Genomic DNA, 26,808 nt, shown 5'->3' with positions numbered 1-26,808 from the left:
ACCTGTCTCTGTATAGCTTACAGTCTAATTAAACGGCATCTAAATCAAAAACATGAAGTGATGTAAACTTAGCTGGGGTGCTTCACTGAGCACTTTTGCATTTTCCATTTGTTTTCTCATTTCTAATACAGGTATGGGATCCGTTATCTGAAATCCCATTATCCAGAAAGCTCAGAATTATGGAAAGACTGTCTCCCATAGATTAAATTTTAGCCAAATAATCCAAATTTTAAAAAATTATTTCCTTTTTCTATGTAACAATAAAACATTACTTTGTACTTGATATAAACTAAGATATAATAATTAATCCCATACCTGTACAATGTTTTCTAGTTTCTAGAACTTTTGAGCTTTTGGCTCAACTAAGAATCACCAACTCTAGGGACAATGCATAGACAATGTTACAAAAGAAATTGAGATTGACTGGGTAATGGGGTAACTCAAACTCTCTATCTCAGTCAGACACCTCCGCTTCAGGTGCAGCAAATGAACCAAAAAAACTCAGTAAGGGCTCTTACACACGGACGTTTTTGGCTGCGTTTGATGTGCGTTTGAGACGCAGGTCTGAGCGCATCTGAGCGCATTCGCTAATTGATTCTATTATTTTCTACCTGGTTGTACACATGTGCGCTCAGAGTTGCGTTTTCCTCCATTTGCGCTTCATTGCGTTTTTTGAGACGCAGCATGTTGCATTTCTTTGCGCTTGACGCGCGTTTAGAACACCGTATACGTCTATGGAACCGCAAATAAGCGCCGAAACTTGCGTTTTGAAGCATTTGTTTCAACCTTTTTCATGCGTTTATTCGAGTGTAATCCGGAAGTACTAAAAACAGGAAGTGGCGCAGGAGTAAATTTAGAACCAGTTTCAACAAGGCTCGTTTTGGTTTGGAGCTTATTTGCTGCGCAGTGAGTTGTTGTTGCATTGTGTGCAGAGATACAAGTGGCATTGTCGTGTTCTTCTGCCATCCTAGGGAATTTGGGTATGTTACAGCAAGATGCATGTATTGTGTGTTTGAATGTTGTGCCATTTGTGTTCTTTTATTTTGACTGTTCATTTGTATTGTTTGTTTGACCAGGTAATTTTCTGCAAAGTGTATTTTGGACTATGTGCTAAAATGGGCCTTGAAGAATTAATACATGCAGTAGAAAAGCATCCAGAGGTCTACGACTCCAGCTTATCAAGCTATCATGATCGCTATAAACGCAAGCTAGCATGGCTAGATATATGTAAGGATGTATTTATGGATTGGGAGAGCTTGACTGAAACTCAGCAAAAATTAAAAGGTAATGATTATTTTACAAACAAATGCATACTTGTTTTTATTGTAAATGTACTGTATATGGTTTCTGTGCATGTTTTTATGCTATGTATGTATGTATGTAAATGATTGTGCCTCTCTCTATGTGTTTGCATGTGTCAATGTCTGTGTGTGTATGTTGTGTGTGTTTGGGTGTAATGTTGTTTATTATTTCAGAAAAAGAAATTCAGACTCGTTGGCGGTCTATACGTGATCGATTCCGCAAAGATTTTCAAGCTTCAAACAGTACAAAAAGTGGATCGTCACCACAGAGTTTGAAAACTCATCCATATTTTAAGGAACTGATGTTTTTACAGAAGACAGTAGAAGTGAGAGAGTAAGTATTTTTTTGGCCTTTAATACATTTTGTTGACAACATCTTTATTACAAATATTGTCCATTGAACTTTAGAACTTCAACTAACCTTGAGGAAAATTCTTCAGAGATGTGCGCTGTTGGTGGGTTAGATGAGGAAGAGGAAACTGAATACTCACTACCTTCCCCGTTAGATATTGAAAGGTCTGAACCAGAAAATTCTGCAAAGAAGGCAAATCCTCCAAAAAAAATTCTTTCATCTAAAAATGCTGGTTGTCGCAAAAAGAGTAAATCTGATTCTGCTGACGAATCATTTCAAGATGTGCTGAGTATTTTAAATAATTTACAGAACGAATTACATGAACATCAGAAAGCTAAAGCTATACAATGTGATGATGATGAAGCAACTTGCTTTGCTAAAAGCTTGATTGTTCACATTAGGCAGGTTCCTGAAAACAAGCTGTTACAGATGAAAGTTGCAGTCCTTAATTGTATAGATACTTTTATTAAGAGTTCTGTTAATCCAGAATATAGACCAAAAGAGTATTCTACACTTCCTCCAGTTGCAGGGCCTCAAATATACTCGAACACATATGATTACAGTGTACCATACCAGATGTGTACAGAACAACCTTCATTTTCCAAGTTTCATAGTGTGAAAATGCCAAACTATACTAAAAACACATTGCAAACAAACATTCAGTCATCAACCTATCCAACTTACCATCCTCAAGTAAATTTTTTGCAAAACTCAAACCCTCATCCTTACACACAACAGTTAACCAACAGGCAGTATCAAGCACAAACCTCTCACCATTCCTTTGAAAACAACACACAGCCACCACTCCTGAAGCACAATATACCAATGCATGTCATTCCACTGCAATCACAAGTAGATAAATTGCAAACAAACCCACCGAATTTGTCAGTGCAGCATCAGGCAACTTCCTTTACAAAACAACCTCATTCAGGACATATTAATGCAAACCCTTTAAATGAGAATCAAACAACAGAGTCATTCCTAAATGTTAACACAAACACTGCTAATTTAATCAGACCACCATCTGCAGAGAATGTTTCTCAGGAGACAGACTATAATGCTAATTCGGTGTGTAAGAAATATTCATTTCTGCGTGATCTTGGAGTTGATGTTGTTGAGTAATACATATAATTTGTAAATGTGATCTGTAATGTTTAGATTTATGTGCAATATTGCAAGTTTTTGGTTCAACACATTCACATATACTACTCTTCAATGTTTTTGGAAGAAAGTGTGTAAATTTCAACAATACTTTATATGATACATTCTTTTAAATGTGTTATATTTTTGATTTCAACAATGGCATAAGTAGCATTATGATATCCAAATCTTCCAGGATACAAAGCACTGCTCGCACACCCTACCCTTGTGTAATGAACGCCTGGTGAATAGGTGATAGAGGGATCGGCACCCTCTAAAACAGATTGGAAGAATAATTCACAGGCATTCCGAGGCAAATGCAAGCAGGGACAAGCCTTCCGGGTCTATTAGCAGAAAACAACAAGGTTTTGCCCATAAAACACTTTTGTCAAGCGTGCTTGACAAAGGTGTTTTATCGCCGAAACGTTGCTGTTTTCTGCTAGTAAACACGCAAGGGTTGTCCCTGCTTGCATTTGCCTCGGAATGCCTGTGAATTCTTCTTTAATTCCAAATCTTTCAGCCACTAACAACTGTACTGTCAGTGTCATTCACTTATGGTTGCATCTCTTTATGCATAATTTATGCTTTGTGTTGTACCGTATGTTTGTGCTGGACTGTTATGAGCTGCCTGGCAGACAATTTATGTTGTAGGCAAAGGGTGCAAATAAAGAATTTTTTTACTAGTGTGAAATAGTGAAGCTAAGTCACACATGAATAGAGGATAGACACACACACACATTGATGGAGTAAGTATAGTGGGGATAAATGTTTGTTTTGGGTTGTAAATGGCTGATTTTGAAGGCATTGTAATCAAGTGTCTATTTGTTTTATATAAAGGTCATATACCTTTACATTTGTTACATAATAGTTAGAGGGGAGGTTCACATTCGCAATTATTACTTGCACACATATTAGTAATTTTGATAATATACATTCGTCAACAATAATTCTGTGACAGAGTTAAGTAAGGCCAAATAGGTGACTATACCACACTTAAATCTGCTTAGCCTGTGTCTTTCAGAAGGGTTCTGCGATAGCGCTACTCGGTCCTCCCCCCTCCCTTCAGTGTTGATTGTGTCATCAGTACTGTGTACTATGGGTGCTTCAAGTGCTTTGTGCGCACACTCCTCCGCCTACGAAATGTATAACCAAATAAACAGCCTTTGGTGACAATAATTTTCTTTATTGTTTAACTAAAATGTGAATAAACATTCTTGTTTTACAGCATTTATTGTCTTGACTGGTTTTTGTATTGTTAAACCAAAACAACATACACAATATTAAGAAATTACAGAATACAGATGAAATATAAACACACAATAGAGATCATGTCTGTGTGTTAACAAAACGACAATTATTGTAACTCATGTGTACAGCTTAGGAACATGTTTTTTACATTTTGTGGTATTGCCAATGTACTTCACCTTCGGGAGAAAGAAAAAAATCTGCAAAATGATCTCGAATCTGAAGGGCATGTATAGTAGAGCGAGTAGCATGGCAATGAACATCAGTCAAATTATGACACATATCATCAAAACTGAAATATCTGTCTTTTAATCTTAGAAAATTATGTAGCACACAGCATGCTTTAATGACCATATCCACATGTTTCACATCCAGCTGGATAGAGGTATGTAAAATGCGCCATTTATTGGCTAAAATTCCAAAAGCACACTCCACCATTCTGCGTGCTCTACTCAGCCTATAGTTATATACCCGTTTGCGAATATCAAGCCCTCTCTGTGGGTATGGTTTTAAGATATTTTGAGAACTTGCAAAAGCTTCATCAGCAACTAAAACATGTGGTAATGCAATTTGACCTCCAGGTAAACACTTTGGATTTGGAAATTTCATTCTGCCACTTGTGATGTGGCGGCCCATAACAGAATTTTTAAAAATACGGGAATCACCTGTGCTGCCATATGCACCAACATCAATTGCAATGAACTTATAATTGCTGTCAACTAATGCTAATAAAACAATGGAAAAGTATTTTTTATAATTAAAAAACTTTGATCCACTTCTTGGGGGCTTGCGTATACGGATGTGTTTCCCATCTAGTGCTCCAAGACAGTTGGGAAACTGAGTGGTTCTGTAGAAGTTCTCTGTAATACCCTCCCACATTTGTGTGTTGGGTTCAGGCATAACTTGCTCTTTCAAACACAACCATATTGCCTTGCATGTTTCATGGACGATCGAACAAACTGTCATCTTACCAAGCAGAAAATGAAAATGTAAGGAGGACAGTGATTCCCCTGTAGCAAGAAATCTACAAAAAAAAGATAGGTTGGAATAAAATTAATAGATATATTAATAGACTTATATTGTTCAATAATTTGGTGCAGCCTTACATACTATTTAATATGATGTAGACAATTATATTGTCACATAAATTTCAATGAAATTTAATTTGTAAAGGATATCTTTTGAACCATTTATCTTTTAACAATGATTTGTTACTTTCCTGCAAAATATCCTCTTATGAGGCCTTTTTTGGTTAATCAATTCTAATATTATTAAGTTCATATAGATGGAACAACAAAATCTGAGAAGGTCTTCAGTACAAAGTAAGTGGTTTCATATACAAAGGTTGATGTTACATGTCAGGAAAAATAATTTCTTCTTGCCTCAAGGTCACAAGCAGCCTCTCCTCTGGAGAAATGCATCTTCTCATATTTGTATTACGCTTTTGTAAACTAGGGCGCAGAATTTGTAGAAGCTCATCAAAATCAATAATAGACATACGAGTAAACTCCAAAAATTTAGGTGGATATTTTCTTAGCTCATGAAATAAAGTATGAAAATGACCCTTAGAAAATCTCTGGGAGATTAAAGGGTGGACCCACATTCTCGCCTTCCTTGGGACAATCCTCTTCTTCCTAAAACAAAGAAAAAATAAGCATGTTGCTTGGAGAAAACAATTCAATATGTCATATAAATCCATAGTTTATAGAGCACACAGAATCTGAGGGTCAAAAGTCACAGGAAATAGAAAGTTGAGGTCATGGAATTTTATACATTCAACAAACGCACATGCGTTTACAGAAAGAGGAGACAACACAAAACGCATATATAACGCATATAACTGCGTCTAAAAAAACGCAGATAAACGCAAATGGAAATTTGAACACACTCAACATGCGTTTGAAAAACGCATAAGTAAACGCCCGTGTGTAAGAGCCCTAAGACCGAGAGAGAGCACACGATGCAGATTAACTGCTAAGTGGTTTATTCTTCACTACATGTTTCAGGCTACACTTGATAAAGGGCGTGTAGCCTGAAACATGTAGTGAAGAATAAACCACTTAGCAGTTAATCTGCATCGTGTGCTCTCTCTCGGTCTTACTGAGTTTTTTTGGCATAGACAATGTTAGCTTTGGTAGAGAGAGAGAAAAATCTGAGTTGTCTAGCCAAGCATGTCTATCAGTATAAAACTGACAAACCATTAAAAATAAAAAAAAAATAATGTACATTGCAAAAGTGCACAGAGAAGTATTCAGAGTTTACATATTTTTTTTAGTTGCAATCCCCTTTAAGGGTAAAACAATGTAAAGCCCACTATGTGTACTTTGCTTCTATGTCTATCATTTTTAACACAAATGAAAGATTATACAGGCTATTTATATAAACATGTTATCAAGGGGTTACAATCTGCCTCTAAATTATACATAACACTTTGCCATAGGGTGTCACTATTCCCCTTGCTTTCTGTCCCTTTACTATGTTGGTAGACACTCACTCCCTGTATAAAGGTGAGCTTATGTGACCAAAGCACATTAGGAAGTTGGTCTGTGCTTTAAAATTAGGGATGCACCGAATCCACTATTTTGGATTCGGCCAAAACCCTCAATCCTTCGCTAAAAAAGGTTGAATACCGAACCAAATCAGAATACTAATTTGCATATGCAAATATGGGGGGGAAAGGGCCCTTATACCTCCTAGCGCTCCAGAAAGTGAAGGGTCTGCTTCATCTACAGCTACTCCCCTGACTACAAAGAGCTATCAAAATATGCAAAATATTTTACATCAACTTTCCAACGTTTTTAAAATATTTTGAACATCATTATAAGTACAGCTCGGAATGAGTCAGCAATTATGTGTTGCCTCTGTGTTCAATGTAATTAGCTACAGACTGGTGCTTTACTTGTTGGAACCAAGGTAGCATATAGGTGGAGGTAGATATTTGTTATTGGGAAGGCTAATTGAAGACCCCAGACTCAAATTCAATGAGTTTCTGAAAACTCCAGGAAGACATGGCAGGGTCAACATAGTGCAAATTCCTTGTATAAAAACCTTGTCCTGTGTGTTGTAAGATTATTGGGGAGGCTTAACATACACAAGTCTTTACATCCCAGGGTAGATCAGAAATCCTAACACTGTTCTGCTCACTGTAATGCATACACTTTTCAAAAATGACTTCTCTGGTTTAAATATCTATCATACATTGGTCAGAAGTCCCACATCAATGAGGGTTTCAGCAGAAAAATGCAGATCGAGCAGGTTGTCAGATGGTTCTACAGTAACTGAAAATGAAATAACCAACATTTAAAAAAATCTCATGTATGTTTCATAAGGATGATGGGCTTTTGGCTCTTTCCAGCCCACGCCACATAAGCTTACAGGTTCCCCCAGCTGGTTATTCTCCAGGTCCTTTACTTCCAGGTCATGATTAAGTTGTTTTGGATATGTCAGCAATTTACTATGACTCCACTGAATGCCCATAGTTTGTTAAATAAGGATACATTTAGGGGTACATTTTCAGGGTAATCACGGTTTAAAATAGTCAAGCTGGGAACCATGGAGGGTCACTTCTTGGCCTCCAACTGGACAGCTTTGTTTTAGAGTTTGGGGTATATTGTGCTCTTTGTTTTGAAGGGAAAACAATGTGTTGAAGATGTGAATAATGCAGTGTAGCGACAGACTAGTATTTTGGCGAAATTCCTACTTTCCAGTTACCAATAAGCGTATAATAACAGACGGAGCAAACTGATTATTTTGATTATAACGTGAGTACATCACAAACATCACATGCCAGACCAATTCAATATGTGGGGCCTTTTATGAAAATATATGCAAATATGATTTGCAAAACACCACCACTAGGGGACAGCGAATCACTGCTGTTTGGTAAAGGAAAAACTTTTGCAGATAACCTGACACGTAATCTCCAAACGAAAATTGCTGGCAAGCACTCCAAGGTCCACTTGTAGGGTAAAATCATCAAAGTTTATTATAGGCCTATGGTGCCTATGACTATGTATCCTTGAAACGAAACGCGTCAGGACAAAAATGTTTCTTTTAATCTGTTGAAATAAACTTTGATGATTTTACAATACGAGTGGACCTTGGAGTGCTTGCCAGCAATTTTCGTATGGAGCGCACATCACCCATAGCTATGTGTTCAGGGCGATGTACCCGGGCCACTCGTCTTTACTAAATCCTCTATCTGCTCATTATAGAGTGCCGTGTGCCCAGCAGCGTGGGACCTGGGGTATATACACCCAGGTCATTATGTCCTAAGGGTGAGCACGTTTATTGTCTTGTGGAGGCTATTCAATCAATTTTAATGCTCCATATATAAATCATTGGAAGTTGGAAGGGACTCATTCTGTTTTGTAACCTGACACGTAATAACATTGTGTGACATCCACAGATACATTTGCTAAACTGAAAAATGGTGCTTCTGTTCTTTACTCTTAGCTAAGGGAAATTTTGGTTAATGTACTGGCAATTTATCTATTTTTTGCCTTTTCTGGCTAATTGTTAAATCTAACTCTGATATAAAAAAAAGTAAAGGAACTATTTTATCATATATATACAATATATATATATATATATATACAATATATATATATATATATATATATATATATATATATATATATATATATATATATATATATATATATATATATATATATATATATATTTATTTATTAAAAAGTTTCCTGTGAGGGATCGAAACGTTGGACGAATAAACCTTTTTTTCTTTACCCTTATTTGCCTTTTTCATACAAATCCTGTGAGAGCCATCACTTTATTTTTTCTTTATACAGTTTTTTTTATTTCATTCATTATTGATAGTAGCATGGAACACCATGTTGTGAAGGGATCGAAACGTTGGACGAATAAACCTTTTTTTCTTTACCCTTATTTGCCTTTTTCATACAAATCCTGTGAGAGCCATCACTTTATTTTTTCTTTATACAGTTTTTTTTATTTCATTCATTATTGATAGTAGCATGGAACACCATGTTGTGAATTTCTAGGCGGTTATTTCACCCTATAAACATGGAAAAATTGCTTATAGTCAAACACAAGAGTCCTCTGCACTCAACCCATTATCAATATATTTAAGACAGCGACATTTTGTGCATACTGCTACTAAAAAATGCCTTACCCTTTAAACAAAACAGGGATTGTTTGTCCATATATTGCAATATATTTAAGCTGGCCAACTACGTCAAAGTCATCCCATATCTGGCCAGTCCTACGCTTGATTTTCATCTGATTCATTAAGAATTCTATTGCTTCATTATACATTTTACAAAGGGACTAGGTTTTACCTGCAACTTACTAGCTGCTTTCAAAGTAAACCTCCATACTTGGCTGCCCTTTTATTAGACACCAGTGGGATCACCTGACTATAGCTGGGAAGGGTGGGGGCTACAACATGGAGCTGGTCACTGCTCCTGTATAAACTATAACAAACAAAGGAAAGTTGTGCTCACCACTATTTTTTAAAACCATTAGGTGGGGGTGCAATGAGGCTGTGACCACAAAATACATATAGTCAAACACAAGAGTCCTCTGCACTCAACCCATTATCAATATATTTAAGACAGCGACATTTTGTGCATACTGCTACTAAAAAATGCATTACCCTTTAAACAAAACAGGGATTGTTTGTCCATATATTGCAATATATTTAAGCTGGCCAACTACGTCAAAGTCATCCCATATCTGGCCAGTCCTACGCTTGATTTTCATCTGATTCATTAAGAATTCTATTGCTTCATTATACATTTTACAAAGGGACTTGGTTTTACCTGCAACTTACTAGCTGCTTTCAAAGTAAACCTCCATACTTGGCTGCCCTTTTATTAGACACCAGTGGGATCACCTGACTATAGCTGGGAAGGGTGGGGGCTACAACATGGAGCTGGTCACTGCTCCTGTATAACTATAACAAGAGTCTGGAATAGTCTGGAATAAACTGTTTTATAATATCTCAGAAACCAATACAATTAGAAAATTAAGTGTGAAGTGCAAAAGTGCAAAAGTTCTCAGAATTAAATTTTTTGGTTTCTTTTATCTTTTCCTTGGAAAGAAACGTTTATTGACACTTAAATGGTATCTATTTAGCCTGGCAGTACAAACTGTACTTTTGTAGGACATAATAATACAATATTTATAGTGACTTATACACTTTTTGTGTGATATTTAAGAAAACTGTACAATGTTGTGAGTGGCTTACTTATTGTTTTATAAACATGCTATGGCCTCTTTCCACCACAAAGCTTATTACCTTATAATCACATACCTGATTTCTCTGTTCATCAAAGGGTGGTTTATCTTTAAGTTAACTTTTATTTTAATTTTTTCTTTTTTATATTTTTGGATTCATCTTTCAAATGGGGGTCACTGACCCCAACTACAAATTTATTGTGGTATCATGGTTTCTAGGGTAAGTTGGACCCCAGCAAGCAGATTGCTGAGATTGTAAACTGGAGAGCTGCTGAAAAAGCTAAATAACTCTAATGAAATTATAATGTAGTTTCTATAATTACAATATCTATACTTCAATGAGTACAATAAAAGGATTGTGTGTGCAATTGCTGCAGTTATAAAATAAAATATATAAAATCATTGTGGATGCTTTGTATTCTTCACAAATATACTGTATAACTTCTTCAGAAATGGCAACATACCCAAACCTTTGTGTTATTCTCATAAAGGGCCTACTTGCAATACATATATTCTGACATGTTACTTTGTAATGGTGTCTTTGGATGAAAAAAATAAGGATATCATTTGTTAATGCTTATTCTTGTCCTTTTAGGGATCCCTAAACCAACTTTAATTTCTTGAAGATCTCAGCCAATCAGTAGAATCCATGAAGTGTGCAGTGATGTCACACAGACCACCGATAGGCCGTTGAAAAGGTAGGCATTCATAATTCAGTCCATGTGCCCCGATGAACAGTAAAGTGGGGGAACCCAAACTGATGGCCTTGTTTTACATAAAACATATCACAAACGATTTCAGAGGAGTTGGCCTTATCCTTGGCATTGAGCTGGTTCATGAATGCTTGCCAGGCATATAACTAATCACACACTCCTCTGCCTCTTTATAATAGAGCCCCATTAGATTTTGATATTATAAAATATTAAAAAGTATAAGCTACTGGCAAGTCTTATTTCTTTAAGAACTGTTAAGAATTCAATATGCAGAGAACATTTGAACCTTTTTTAAACTGCCTTTTTTAAACAAGTAGTTTTTGAGAAAAAGATTTTGAAGCAGTGTACGTTATTGCAAGTTATATCACTGACAGGGACACCATATTAACATGGGGGTGTGCGGCAGTCATATGCTGTTCCATATATCCAGAGCCTGGAGCAGTGACCCAGGAGCGGTATAACAAGGCTCGCCCAATGTACGTGGCATCTGATTGGACAGGTAATTCAAGATAGGCAACTAACCCCTGGGCCATCAGTCCTGCAGCTTTGCTTGGAGCACTGCAAGAGCTATCAGAAAAAAAGAGCTTCATAGGCAGTTGGGGGAAGGACTTTCTGCACATTTACTTAGTTTACTTACTTAGTTTACTTAAGGTTCCCATACATGGATAGATCCGCTCGTTTGGCGATGTCGCCAAACGAGCGGATCTCCCTCCGATATGCCCACCTTGAGGTGGGCAATATCGGGCAGATCCGATCGTGGGCCCTAGGGCCCAACGATCGGATCCTAGCATTCTCAAACGGGCGGTCGGATCGCGGGACCGCATCAACGAACAGATGCAGCCGCGATCCGACGCGATTTTTAAACCCATCTGATCGAGATCTGGCCGACTTTCGGCCAGATCTCGATCGGGGAAGCCCGTCGGGGGCCCCCATACACGGGCCAATAAGCTGCCGACACAGTCTGTCGGCAGCTTTTATCGGCCCGTGTATGGCCGTCTTTACTTAGTGTATATTATCCCTTTGTAGTCATGTAGTCTACACGTGCTGCTTTCTAATGCCTTACAAGATTAGTATCTTAATTGCTCAAAATTATTAAAAGGCTTGATCCAGTTTCAGCTGTTTTCACTTTTGATTTCATTCATCCCTTTGTTTTTGTGTGTATTGCACAGTGTGGCGTACTTGAGCAAGTCATTGTCTCATTCTTCTTGACACTGTTGCCTGCAGTTGAGGGCAGAGACACACACGAAGATTCTGGGAGATTTAGTCGCCCAGCAACAAATCACCTCTTCTTCTGGTGATATCTCCCCGAAAAGCCTTCCCGCTGGCTAGAATCTAAATCACAGGCAGGGTGGCACTGGGAGAGCTTCGTTTTTCGAACTTTCCTCGTGAGAATCACTCCGAGTGTCAGCCCGCTGGTGATTTCGATTCTAGCCGGCGGAAAGGCAGTTCGGGGAGATTAGTTACCCGATGAAGAGGCGATTTGTTGCTGGGCGACTAATCTCCCTGAATCTTCGTGTGTGTCTCTGCCCTGAATGGCATGCCAAGTATTTCCCAGCAGCAAAGATTTTTAAATTGGAAGTTGAAAATGCAGCAGGGAGCTTTTCTTTATCATAAGGATTAAGGGCAGGGCTTTTAAATGCTATGAAGTGTAAAAAAGCTATTCTTTATACAGTATATGCAAGTTTGAGAGGATTAAGCAAAGTGGTTTCATAAAGAGAGTTAAACTGGCCATAGACAGATCTGATCGTATGAATCGAGGATTCGTAAGGTTTTCGGACCGTGTGTGGAGAGTCCAGACATTTTTCGTCTGGCGGAGATCGGTCGTTTGGTCGATCGGACAGGTTAAAAGATTTCTGTCGGCTGCCGATAATATCTCTGCATGTATCTCTGTATGATTTTCAGAGGGAGACACTAGATTTGGTCAGACATAACTTTCATAGGATTGCTGTCAGGGGCAGAACATCGGCTGATCTGTTCTTTTGTACTTTATTTGATCGGAATGGTTAGTGGTAGGTCGGGTGATGGGAAAGTCTGATCGTACGATGATTCGTACGATTGGATCTTTGCGTCTATGGTCAGCTTAAAACAGACTGTCTGGGGTTTTACGATTTGTGACCAATTGCCTGTGAATCAGTTACCAATATCAGCCTTAAACTGGCTAGTTTAGTCTATGATAAAGCAAATAAAAACTCATTCTCTTATCTTACACCACCAAAAGTGCAGTATTGCTGATATGGTGTCCATGGTGGGGGTAAGATGGCCATACAGGTATATTCTCTTACTGATCAGTGGCACTGAAAGTGAGTTCAATTATATTTTAAACACCATAGGTGAGAAGATTCTCCAATCAACATAAAGCTTCCTTTTGTCATATGCAGTTATAATAATGTAAGTACATATTGTTGTACTATGGGGTACTGCAGTGTTACAAATACAATTAAGGGCAGATTTACCAAGGGTTGAATTGAAAATTAGAAATAAAAAAATTTGAATTTCGAGCTTTTTTTGTGTACTTCGACTAGGGAATAGTCCAAATTTGATTTGCATTTGAAACAAATTCGAATAACGAAATGTATCATGGTGGACTTTAAAAAAGCAAAGTTTTTTTTTAAAAAAAATCCTTCTAATTGAATTTGATCGAATACGATCTTACTTCAATTCGAATGATCGAATACAGCCTATTCACCCGCAGGAAAAAAAAAATGTAAAAAATTTTTTATTCCAATTTTGAAGTTATGGGAGTTCAAAAAAACTCCCATTACTTCGAAAATCTGCCCCTTAGTGTTGTTAAACATGGCCCACTCATTCTGATTGCATTTGGTTCCAATGGCATCACTATTATGGTCCAAAACAATATTCATCACTGTGAACATTGTATACAGATTGTTATTATATATGGTCATTAAAATACCAGTGCAACGGTTTATATAGAACATAAAAGGATTTAAAGGGGAATATTTGTCTTATTTATAACCAGGGAATATGTATGTAGAATGTCTCAGTAGAGGTACGCATTCACGTGTATAACTGAAACTATACAGGAACATTCTATAACTATAATAAACTATTGCAGCTTTTGCATTATGAATTCAGTAACTGTCTGGTTATTATGGTCCAATTAACCCTAGCAACCAAGTAGTGGTTTGAGAGAATGGTAAAAGTCGCCTGCGCTAAAGCACATGGGGCGATGCGTTTTCCATAGTCGCCCAAAGTTGCCTCCGCAACTTCGAGCAGTTCGGGGAGATTGTCGCTCAGAAGACGAGGCGATTAGTCGCCAGGCGACAAAATCTCCCCGAATCTCCTCGTATGAACTAACCCTTATAGTCTCTGCAATACTGATTCTGACTCCCGACTAATGTAGCAGAAGCCAGCTCATAATAGAGTTGGAAGACAACTGACCTCATACATAAGGTCCATAGTTTCAACTCCCAGTTTCCTCTACACCTGTGTAATATAAAGCATTAATCCTAACAAGCTCATTAAAGGAAAACTATACCCCCCCCAAACAATGTAGGTCTCTATTAAAAGATACTGAGTAAAACAGCTCATGTGTAAAACCCTGCTTCATGTAAATGAACCATTATCATAATAATATACTTTTTTAGTAGTATGTGCCATTGGGTAATCATAAATAGAAAATTGCCATTTTAAAAAATAAGGGCCGCCCCCTGAGATCGTAAGATTCACTGTGCACACATACAAACCACATGTAAGGTCACATGAGCCAATTAACAGACAGAGTTCTGCCTTTTGCTTCCACACTTCTTCCTGTTACAGTTAGTGTTGTAGTATTTCTGGTCAGGTGATCTCTGAGGCAGCACAGATAGAGTCACAAAATGGTGGTTCAAGGCAAGAGATGTAAAAGGGCAATATTTATGTAAATATATATTCCAGTTTGGTAAGATTCTTTAATATGTCATTCAATTTGATATAAACTATCTGTTGCTTAAGTATTCATTTTGGGGGTACAGTTTTCCTTTAATGGACTCATAATGGACTCAACTTGTAACTCTGCTGCAGTTGTTGTAGGGTGCTATTATTCTGTATAACTTAGAATAACATATTTAAATGGAAGAGATGTAAATCTCTATTAAATTGTCAGTGGGTTTGCCTCTGTTCTATGATCTACTCATGCATGAATTTACTGATCCCAAAACATAAACTAAGATTCATAACATAATGGGTTACAAGTGTGTAATTGTAGTGGAAAATTAAGATGTATCAGCACATTTTCTGTGCACTGTGAAGAGATTGAAGTGGTATAATCTCTCCTGCAACAGAAAACAAGTGGATAATATGTAAACATGATTTGAGAAAAGATTTGGGGAAAAAAATCTTTCTTTTCACTTTCTGTCACCAGTGGAAAAAAATGTAAGTGGCACAGTTTTAATGTTTCCTAGCATTTTCTCTTTATTCATTTTATCACCAGTAAAAATAAAAAAAAGATAAAGGTTTAACAAGTTGTTTTTTGTAAAGTGTAAAAAAAAAGAGGTTTTATAAACTTTTGGCAGTGGATATGTTTTAGAATAATTGTGATAGAATTTTGTTGATTATTTTTCCTTCTCCAGTTGTTACATAATCTACCCCCATTCATCCCCCCTGTAAAATTCTGAAAGTAAGTACATGAGGAAGGTCATGTACGCTCGGGACTTGTTAGACAAGGTTTTGTAGTTTCCAGTGTGAAACTCCAAAAAAATTTGAAAGGGCTTTGAAAATCATTTACATATTCCCATTTAATTGCTATAATCCTTTTGAAAAGAAGAGGGTCTCTCGTGGTACAGTATCACTTCTGGCCCTGAGGCAGGTTAGTGGGTGCATGCTTTATTTTGATTGGTTAAAGGCAGATGCCATCTCTAAAAGTTGGCTTATATAATGAGAAAACACCAGAGGTGGGTTTATGTGGAGACAGTGATTTATAGTGTGAAGGAAAAAGGTAAGGAACTGTCTGTACTGTGTTTCTTCTTGTACTCTGGGTCTTTTCTGATTTATTATATCAATTCATTCATTCATTTTATCCTTGAAAAAGGTCCAAATGTGGACCGAAACATCGGGTATTTGATACTACAGAATAATAATAAAATTATCAAGTTTTTAAAGGGAGTGCTGGTCTGAAGATTATTGATATATATATAATACACAATAGCCATGAATATTCTGTAAATTATATCCGGCTCCATCGGTTGAGCCGAAACGTTGAATAAAAGGTTTTCTATTTTTGTATAAAGACCTGTTGGTGCGGTTTTTCTCTCTTGCCTATATATATATATATATATATATATATATATATATATATATATATATATATATATATATATATATATATATATATATATATATATATATATATATATATATATATATATATATAAGCATTCACAAAGTACCTGCACTCCTTCCTTGTTGTTCAAATATGGGTGCTTGGTCAATCAGCGTATACAATGTTCAAAGTGGACCAGCACACCGAAGTTTTCAATCAAAAGAGCTTTATTTCAACATCACTCACATGGACACATGAGTGATGTTGAAATAAAGCTCTTTTGATTGAAAACTTCGGTGTGCTGGTCCACTTTGAACATTATATATATATATATATATATATATATATATATATATATATATATATATATATATATATATATATATATATATAGACAAATACAAGATTCCTCTGCACTCAACCCATTATCAATATATTTAAGACAGAGACATTTTGTGCATACTGCTACTGAAAAATGCCTTACCCTTTAAACAAAACAGGGATTGTTTGTCCATATATTGCAATATATTTAAGCTGGCCAACTACGTCAAAGTCATCCCATATCTGGCCAGTCCTATGCTCAATTTTCATCTGATTCATTAAGAATTCTATGGTTTAATTATAATTGTATAATTAAACCATAGAATTCTTAATGAATCAGATGAAAATTGAGCATAGGACTGGCCAGATATGGGATGACTTTGACGTAGTTGGCCAGCTTAAATATATTGCAATATATGGACAAACAATCCCTGTTTTGTTTAAAGGGTAAGGCATTTTTCAGTAGCAGTATGCACAAAATGTCTCTGTCTTAAATATATTGATAATGGGTTGAGTGCAGAGGAATCTTGTATTTGTCTATATGTATTTTGTGGTCACACCCTCATTGCACCCCCGCCTAATGATTTTAAAAACTAGTGGTGAGCACAACTTTCCCTTGTTTGTTATATATATATATATATATATATATATATATATATATATATATATATATATATATATATAGTTTCTTTTCCCTGAGGAAGATCACTATGATGTGATCGAAACTTTGTAATTTCTTTTGTTTTTCTATTAAAATCAGTTACTCTAACTGAGCCTTTTGAGTGCGGTATTTTTTTGCTATTTTTTGCTATGCTGCTTTTTTGCTATATATATATATATATATATATATATATATATATATATATATATATATATATATATATATATGTGGAAGGGCTGTGGCACACACTTACTGGAGTAGAGACCCAGGTGCTGGTCAGAAAAAAATTGTATATTCATGTAGAAAGCTGACGCACACTGGGATTTTCTCAAAAAAGAAACATATTTATTGGATCGACGTTTCGGTCCTCACATGGACCTTTATCAAGATAGATATAAAGTGCAAGTGTACATAGTTATAACTATGTACACTTGCACTTTATATCTATCTTGATAAAGGTCCATGTGAGGACCGAAACGTCGATCCAATAAATATGTTTCTTTTTTGAGAAAATCCCAGTGTGCGTCAGCTTTCTACATGAATATATATATATATATATATATATATATATATATATATATATATATATATATATATATATATATATATATATATATATATATATATATATATATTACAGTGCTACGCAATATGTTGGCGCTATATAAATACATGTTAATAATAATAATAATAATAATAATAATATAATATATATATGAGTGTCTGAATAACATTAGCAACTATTTGCATGGCTGGCCACTAGGGCGGGGATTATATAAGCAGTCAGACAAATCATGCAGTCTCAGAAAGCAGTTTCGGGTGCATCTACCAAAAACCTGTTAAGCTCCACCTGACATGACTATAGTAACCAGTATAAAGCCTCTGGGAAATACATCTATTTTGGTTTGCAGTTAATAAATATGCAAAAGCCTGTCACCAGCCAGCAAGGTCTGGGTCATCTTTCTCTGCTCTCTTCCTTATCTCACCTGTCACCTCTTAATTTTCAATGAATATGCACTAAGAAATGATGTTTACTTATTGATTCCCATACTGGGCCTAAATATCTTGCAACCACATTTCAAATAGAAATACATGCTATATTATGAATGCTTTTTATTTGAGCTGCTAATGGATATAATCATCACAGTGTATTGTATAGTTAAATTATACATAATATTTTATTTTTATACAGCACTACAATTTTTAGCGGATTTTTCCTATACCATGTATTAATGAAAGCCTTGCTTGCATCAAGCAGCATTAGAAAGATACCTACTTACATGAATTATTTTAAATGTACTGGCAGGAGGGAGTTTAAAATGATCTGTACACCCTGTTAGCTTCTAGGTTGGCTCCCAACCCTGATGACTTTTTCCGAAATATTTAGCACTAATTTCATTTTTGTATTTGTTATTACAGGTTTTCCCCACACAGAGCCCCCAAGGTGAGATTCATTTTACAATTTACCCTCTAACTTTGTGCTACTTTAATTCTTTAATTAGCAGACACTCTGCAGTTAAGGGATATATAGAACAGAATTCAGATTAACTGATCATCTGGCCAACTTGCTGTCTACACTAAATGGCAATGGACTGTCTCATCTAACAATTCTCATACTGTAGATTGCTTGTTGTGTGAAACTATAGGATGGTGTTGTAAATGCTGAAGCAATATTTTTCTCTTAGGAACAAAACATAACAATAGACCTTTAAATGATCTCAAATTGCTTCATATTATTGGCAATAATTTGGCAGATGTGAGAAACTATTAATAACAGCAAGCTTTTTATTTAAACAGAACATTTGGTTATTTAAAAAAAGAAGCCATTTGCTTAAAATCTGTTTGTTTTTTTGTTTGCAGGTTATGACTGTTCACACATCTGGGAAAGAAACAATGGATCTGTCAGTAGGGTTTACACAATAAAACCTCTAGGTGCCAGCACATCTGTTCAGGTATATATATATATATATATATATATATATATATATATATATATATATATATACGGTATATATACATATGCACTGCACAAAAATAATCATTAATCAGTGCTATATTATTTAATTACAACTCTATAGATGTTGATATGTGAACTTGCCAAACTGACATTCTGGCTTACCTGTAGGTATTCTGTGATATGAAAGCTGATGGGGGCTGGACACTCATACAGAGACATGATGGACAAGATGGTCTACTCTTCAACAGAATTTGGGCTGAATACAAGCAGGGATTTGGAAACATCATAGGTAAGGATGTATAATTTGAGCAGTAGAGTACAGTTCTACTGTTATTCATCCTGTAAATTTAAACCATTTTTTTTGTGACATTCAGAGCTAATATAGTGCAAAACCAGATAGGAATGCACACATCACAATAACTGGTATTTTCTGTATTTGTATCACTGATGTTAATCCTTGGTACCAGCAACTCTTAATTTAGAATTCAAAGCATAAACTGCCATCTGAAGCATTGGGGTGCTGATATTGATAGATTAACCACTGCAGAATCATGGGTTAGACATCACATTGACAATTAACATAGACCCAGACTACATCACAAAGAGCCTCTTCTTCCCGAGGTGGCCTGGGCTCTATCCTTTAATTCTGGCACTATATATATATATATATATATATATATATATATATATATATATATATATATATATATATAGCCAGAATTATATATGTTTTACTTTGTATCAATTTGTAAATATTATTATATGGTATTATATGGTACAAATTGGTCTCATTGCCCTTTCAGGAGAACAATGGCTGGGACTGGATAACATGTATGTGCTGACCAACCAGAATGGCAGAAACTCTGAATTATTCATCAGCCTTGATGCCTTTGATGATAGCCTTGGCACCTATTCCTTGTACAGCTCATTTAAAGTTGGTCCTGAAAGCAAATTCTACCAACTCTCCTTGGGAGTATATTCTGGAAATGCAGGTAAGAACCAGAATTAAAAGAATGTGGGTATGGGTGTATGGGGACATTCTTTGTATAATGGAAAATAGGATTATTATCCATTAGGTCAGTTAATGTAATTATCCGTTGAATAATGGTATAATAGTTTCATCAGTCATTTCAACGTTAGAGAACTGACATTTCCTTTTTCATAGAGCCACAAAAGACCATCCAAGGTCTCCATTCAAAGACAATCATTTCAGGCCCTTTTGCTCTTTGTCTATCAAACTACACTACAAGGACAAGGAATATCAAAATCATTGGGCACTACATATAATGTTTTGCTTCTTTCCTTTTATTTAATTTTACCAGTGATACTTTGTACAACCCTGGGATGTCACATTGCACATGCACTAGAGTAAAATGTGTGACTGTAATATATATATTATGCATGCCATAGCCTAGGATGGTGCAAGGGATCCCTGGAAACATTGAAGAAGATGGTGTAGTGCACAGATGGAAAGTACTCTGGCCCGGTACATGTGTACAAATGAGGAAAGCCGGGCCAGGGTTATAATAAACCATATATTCCCTGTAGGCTGCCTAACAAATTGCCAATCTATCTGACCTGTCTAAAGACAGCATATTTTTGGTGCAAAAATAAAGACTTTATCAGTAAAATGTTTTATTATATACACTGTGGACTAGTTCCAATTTTAAAAATGTACGGGGATGGAGATTGCAATTGCTAATTAAGTTGGGGTGTTTTTAAAAGCTACGTTAACTTCACAGTTGTTCAACCAACTACAACATTTTCCACATTGCACATTTTTTCCATTAACATTTCCCCTGTTGTGTTTAACAAATCCAGCAGCTATGGAATAGTCTTATGTAATAGTCTATGTCTATTGTGCATTGGGTACCAAGTAATGAGAGACCTTTGTTTGATTCCAGGAGATGCTTCCAGAACTGGAAATGGCAATCAAGATGGCAGCTTTTTTAGCACCAAAAATAAGGACAATGACAACTGTAGCATATGCAAGATTGGTGACACCAGGTTTACCAGTTGCAGCCAGTATCAGTCTAATTCTGGATGGTGGTTTAGCAGTTGTGGCAATGCGAATCTGAATGGTCAGTGGCGCCCTCAAGGAAATAATGTGGGCTGGGCCTCTTCAGTGTCCTGGGGGACATACAGAGTAACAGAATCACTGAAATACAGCAAGATGTGTGTTAGAAATTACTGACCTATTCTTATGCTGTATGTTTGTATATAGGTACATAACATGCACAACAGGGGTAAAAAAAATCTTCTGTCACTGTTTTAATTTATTAAAATTGTATTGTTTAAATGAGAACTAAACCCCCCAATAGGAAAAGCCCCTACCTACTACCCTAGATAGCCCCCCCCCCCACCCTGCTTCCCCCAGCAAAGTTCATTACCTCTGAAAGTGTCCTGAATACATTGCTAATGTATAGGTGCAGAGTGAGTGCAGTGGAGCTCATGGACGACATCTTTCAGATCTTTGGTCTTCTTTTAGTCCTCTTCCTTCCCTTTTGGAAGACTACGCATGCGCCAATACAGCGATCCCTTACAGATGAAGACCGAAGATTCAGAAGATGGCGACCATGAGCTCAGCTGTACTAACTGTGCACCAATACATGAGCAATGTATTCTGGACACTTCCAGGGGTAATGAACTATGGGGGGGAATCAGGGTGGGGAGGCTATCTAGGGTAGTAGGTAGGGGCTTTTCTTATTGGAAGGGGTTAAGCTCTCCTTTAAAGGTAAACTATACCTTCAGAAGGAATACTTAACCAATAGATCATTTATATCATAATGTAGAGAGACCTCTTGAAGATTTATCAAGTTGGCATACAAGAGCTGACCTTTTATTTTCTTTTAGATTGAGCAAACATTATGTAATGTACTTTGTGTCACTCACTGTAACATGCAGCTCTAACTGCAGCAAGAAGAAGCCTGAGTAAAAAAGACACTGTTCTGTCAATTCATTGGCTGATAACTTAACATGTATGTGAGCCCTTGGTTTTTCTGTGAATACAGAGCATCATATAAGCCAGGTGGCAGACTTTACTGGTTAAAATTCCCTTTTTCTATATGGAATTATCCAATGATACACACTACTAGAAAATGTATTTTTCATGAAAAGACTATTTTTATGAAGCAATGTTTTACATATTTATTGTTTTATATGATATAATTTTAAAGAGACCTGTAGCGTTCAAGGGTATAGTTTCCCAGTTATCTCCCATATCCTTGCTAACAAGGTAATAATCTTTCATACGAGACAAAGAAGCAGCTAATGTTTGATATAATATGCTGTATTGCTGTAAATAGTTTATTAGATCTGTGTTGTACCTCTGTTTTTTATTCCTATTAATGTGTTTTTTTATTCCTATTGTTGTTTTATTTTGTTGTTATTTTTATGTCTTTTTTATTCACTGAACACTTGAATAAAAGCCAAAAGAAAACATAATCTTTGCAGGAATGTATTGAATTGCTGTGTTTGATGAATTTTGGCATTAAACAGCATTCTTGGTGCCACTAGAAGCTATTGGACTCTATAGCTCAGTTTTGGGCCCTGTGTAGTCCTCCTCCCTTCCCCACTTGCAGTTAGTTGGTCCACCACTCAAAAACCAACTTTCTAGTGTACCTTAAACACTTTTGATGGTTTTAAAGTTATTTGTAAATGCAAGTGCAGCTGAAAGGTTGAAAGCAGTGTTTGTCGGGTCTTAAAACAATGCAACAGAAATAACATCTCCTTCAGGTCAGAGGGCTTGCAACATTTGAGCAAGTAGAACAGAGGATGTACTCAGTCAGATAGAAACTGTATCAATAGCAATTGCATTTACAGATCATTTTAGAACCACTGATAGTATTTAATGTATATTGGAAAGTATACTGTATACAACTGTGCTTGTATATAGTTCTGCCCCAAGCAGGGTGGGAGTTGCAGAAATCAACTAAAGCTTTAACAGGCAATTAGTGTGATTAAAGGGATTCTTTCACAGAAAAACATGTTTTCACAAAACGCATCAGTTAATTGCAGACTCCTGCAGTGAAATGTATTTTTTCAAAAGAGCAAACAGATTTTTTTTATATTTAGTTTTGAAATCTGACATGGGACTAGACATGTTGCCCTATGTTGCTCCTATGCCCTAGTTGTAGATATGAGAATAACACTCAATCGCATAAGATGAAATTCATGACTGCTCCAGTTACATTGACTAGGAGAACAATAGCTTTTCTGAAAGCAGATGGCTCCTATTGAAAGCACCGGATCAGGCACAATACACTGAGATAACTACACACCAATATTGCAACTAAAAAAATATGCTTATTGGTTTAAAAATATATAAATGGTAAAATGAATTATTTGCAAAGTACGCAGTGTAATATTATATTTTTTTAATATAATAATAAAAGCTATAACATAAAAATCACAACAGAATCTCTATTCTCCATTTTAATTAAATGGTGGTTCACTTTTAAGTTAAATTGTTGTATGTTATTGCAACTGATCTTCTTTTTATACTTTTTTTTTCCTCTCCTACATCTTTTCAGCCAAAAAATTATTTCTCTATGAGCTTACAATTGTATTTATATTGTAACTTTGTATTCCTTATATTTCTATTCAGTTTAGCTCCAATTTATAGTCTAGTCTCTCATTCAAACCACTTCCTGGTTGCTACGGTATACAAGTCACTAAAAGCCACATATCTGCTGATTTTCCAGCTGGAGAGTTTCTTAATATAAAGCTAAATAACTGAAAAATTATAAAAAATAAAACTGAAAAGCAACCACAAATTATCTCACAATATCAATGTCTGCATCATACTAAAAGTTAATTTTAAGGGGAACAACCCCTTTTTAGGACACCTGTGAGTAGTACAGATTACCTGCAGGCAACAAATCTCCTTATCTGCTATTGCCCTTATGGCATAAAGGTTCAGGTGTAATATACTCTGTGGGGCAAATTTACTTACCTCCGAAAATCCGCCAGCGTTGGCTTCACGCACATCGCAACACTCCGCCAGCTGTAAATTCGCCTGGACAACACTAATACATGAAGATCCGAAGTTGCGCACAGGTTACAAAACAATTGTGAAGTTGCGCTAGCTAAAATACAATCAGCAGTTCGAAGTTACGCTAGCGTTCACTAATTAGCATACGGTGTGCAGCTAAAGTACAATGGCTGTATATGCTGCAGCAAATACATTACACTACACAAGGCCAGGGAACCTTAATAAAATTATATAGAGTTCTTATAATGCCCTACACATGTGCCCACAGTATAGTTTAGGTGCTATATGTTATCAAATGTAGGGGGGAAGGAGGGTACCCCAAAAAAAATTTGCTCTTTTTCAGCCTATCACCCTGTAAAAAGGAAAAGATGCCAGCGTTTTTTGGGCCAGAAAAAATTTCAACTTTTTTTTGACAAACTCCTATCTACTCTATTGAACTTTGCCTGGTCTGAGGTGGCGAAGGCAAGTTTGGCGACAGAGGTAACTGTCAGTAAAATTAGTAAACTTAGTGAATTTGCACAGTAACGCTCTTTTGCCAGAGCGAAAATTTGCCTGGAGTTAGGGTGCGAAGTTGCGCCAGAGTCTCCTTCACTAGCATAATTACGCCAGCGCCCGTTGGTAAATGGCAAAGTGCCAAAATTACGTCACGCTGGTAAATTTACCCCTGTATGTCTAAATACAGTGATTGTAAATCAAAATGAATGGGAGGTCATTTTCATGTTCATGCTTGGGCAAAATGACTGCAGAAGAGTGACTTATGAATGCTCAGTTTTGCATCCATTCTAGCACTTTGCACTTGCACATGTGTTTGTAAATGATTTGCAAAATGTGAATGAGTGATTTATAACATAACTATATAAGGGGATCAAATAATAATCTCTCTAATGATTAATATACCAGTAGGTCTTTCCGGCTCACAACAGGTCAATCATTCCGATTAGAATAAAGGAGGTTCTGTCTAAATATCTGGAAGGGGTTTTTTTTACAGTGAGAGCTGTGAAGATGTGGAATTCTATCCTGGAATCAGTTGTACAGGCTGATGCATTAAATAGCTTTAAAAAGGGGTTGGATTGTTTTTTTAGCAAGTGAGGGAATACAGGGTTATGGAAGACAGCTCATAGTACAAGTTGATCCAGGGACTAGTCCGATTGCCATCTCGGAGTCAGGAAGGAATTTTCCCACCTCTGAGGCAAATTGGGGTTTTTGCTTTCCTCTGGATCAACTAGCAGTTAGGCAGGTTTTATATAGAGTTAAAAGGGTGAACTTGATGGACGTGTCTTTTTTAAACCTTACTTACTATGTTACTACTATGTTACAAAAAAGTCCAATTTAAAAACATTTTTCAAGACTGACACTTTTGGGGTTATTTTCTACAATTTCGACTTTATCTCATATTTTATTTAAAAAAACCATGACCAAACTCCTATGCTCGATTTGATCTTATTTATTGATAAAATAACCCGAATTAGTCGGATCGCAGATTCTTTTTCCCGAATTGCTTGATTTTTTTTTGTCCGAAAACCCAGTAAAAGTCAGATTTTTGGGCTAAACCCAGCACAAACCACGATAACTTTAAATTGAGATAGGTGCCTCTCCCATTGACTTGTACAGGACCTCGACTGGTCTGAGATGGCGGATTTTTGGATTCTGGCTTTTTGCAATATCAGAGTATAATAAATCTCGAAAAATTTGAGCCCAACCAGATGAATTTGAGGTTTAGTAAATAACAATAACAATGTACAGCAATGCACAGGCCCAGGAGACGGTTCTTTTATTTAACAAAACAGGTTGTACATGTGCATCAAAAGGCTCTACTACTTAATCATTGTGCCTTTGTGATTAACATTAGAGTTAACTAGTGCTTGTCACTGAGGTCTTTCATGAAATTATCTAGTTATCTAGAAAGAACTTGCAATTAAAGGAGATCTTTATTACATTATTATCAGGCATTGTACTGGTTACCCTTCATTTATATCTAGGACTAGGTCCCCTGTAGGGTAATGGTTAGTATGCTGGAAACACTGACTCTTTTACGAGGAGAAATGCCTGAAACCACCCATGACAACTCCCACTCAATATAAAAGAAACTGCCTATAAACACTGGTGCAGACAGATTTTTCTCTGAAGATACTAGTGGACATTAGTAGGCCATAAACCACTTGTAAAAGCAACAGGTGGTTTCCATTATATTAAATCAGGCAACAATGTACAGTTTTTAGTATAAATTTCTGTCTGTAAAAAAACCCAGAGGACAAACTGCTTTACCTGAAATTAGCCTTTTAATTTTAGCTGACCACATGGATCCAGGGCCCTTCCTCTTTCCCCTAAGCATACCACAAAGTAGGTGGTTGGGGTCTGGGCAAAAATACTAACAAGCATGCTAGACTAGGGGTTATGTATATGTCTATGGGGCAAATTCACCAAGGGTCGAATATCGAGGGTTAATTAAACCTCGATATTCGACTGGGAATTATAATCCTTCGACTTCGAATATCGAAGTCGAAGGATTTTAGAGCAAATAGTTTGATCGAACGTTCGAAGGAATAATCCTTCGATCGAACGATTAAATCCTTCGAATCGTTCGATTCGAAGTATTTTAATCCAACGATCGAAGGAATATCCTTCGACCAAAAAAACTTAGGCAAA

At 36.3% G+C, this 26,808-nt stretch overlaps 3 protein-coding genes across 3 annotated transcripts; 2 read left to right on the top strand and 1 right to left on the bottom strand.

The window, feature by feature from the left end:
* Nucleotides 1–949: 949 nt before the first annotated feature.
* On the top strand, nucleotides 950–3,018 carry LOC108705349. The gene is made up of 3 exons (XM_041586301.1): nucleotides 950–1,284; nucleotides 1,476–1,635; nucleotides 1,710–3,018. The coding sequence occupies exons 1-3, from the start codon at nucleotides 1,017–1,019 to the stop codon at nucleotides 2,773–2,775; spliced, it is 1,494 nt and encodes a 497-aa protein (XP_041442235.1). The 5' UTR covers nucleotides 950–1,016; the 3' UTR covers nucleotides 2,776–3,018.
* A 1,113-nt stretch (nucleotides 3,019–4,131) lies between these two features.
* LOC121401172 lies at nucleotides 4,132–5,002 on the bottom strand. Its single transcript, XM_041585507.1, has one exon. It carries the CDS (start codon nucleotides 4,936–4,938, stop codon nucleotides 4,186–4,188), a length of 753 nt encoding a protein of 250 aa, XP_041441441.1. The 5' UTR covers nucleotides 4,939–5,002; the 3' UTR covers nucleotides 4,132–4,185.
* Nucleotides 5,003–11,362: 6,360 nt separating this feature from the next.
* Nucleotides 11,363–22,980, top strand: LOC108711061 (angiopoietin-related protein 5-like). Its single transcript, XM_041585571.1, has 6 exons — nucleotides 11,363–11,428; nucleotides 18,632–18,656; nucleotides 19,073–19,164; nucleotides 19,338–19,458; nucleotides 19,973–20,161; nucleotides 21,074–22,980. The coding sequence occupies exons 1-6, from the start codon at nucleotides 11,363–11,365 to the stop codon at nucleotides 21,361–21,363; spliced, it is 783 nt and encodes a 260-aa protein (XP_041441505.1). The 3' UTR covers nucleotides 21,364–22,980.
* Nucleotides 22,981–26,808: the final 3,828 nt, after the last annotated feature.

Source organism: Xenopus laevis, chromosome 3L (genome assembly GCF_017654675.1).
Source record: "Xenopus laevis strain J_2021 chromosome 3L, Xenopus_laevis_v10.1, whole genome shotgun sequence".
NCBI lineage: Eukaryota > Metazoa > Chordata > Amphibia > Anura > Pipidae > Xenopus > Xenopus laevis.
Note: the sequence above shows the minus strand (reverse complement) of the source record. Positions and strands in the feature narration are given on the sequence as shown.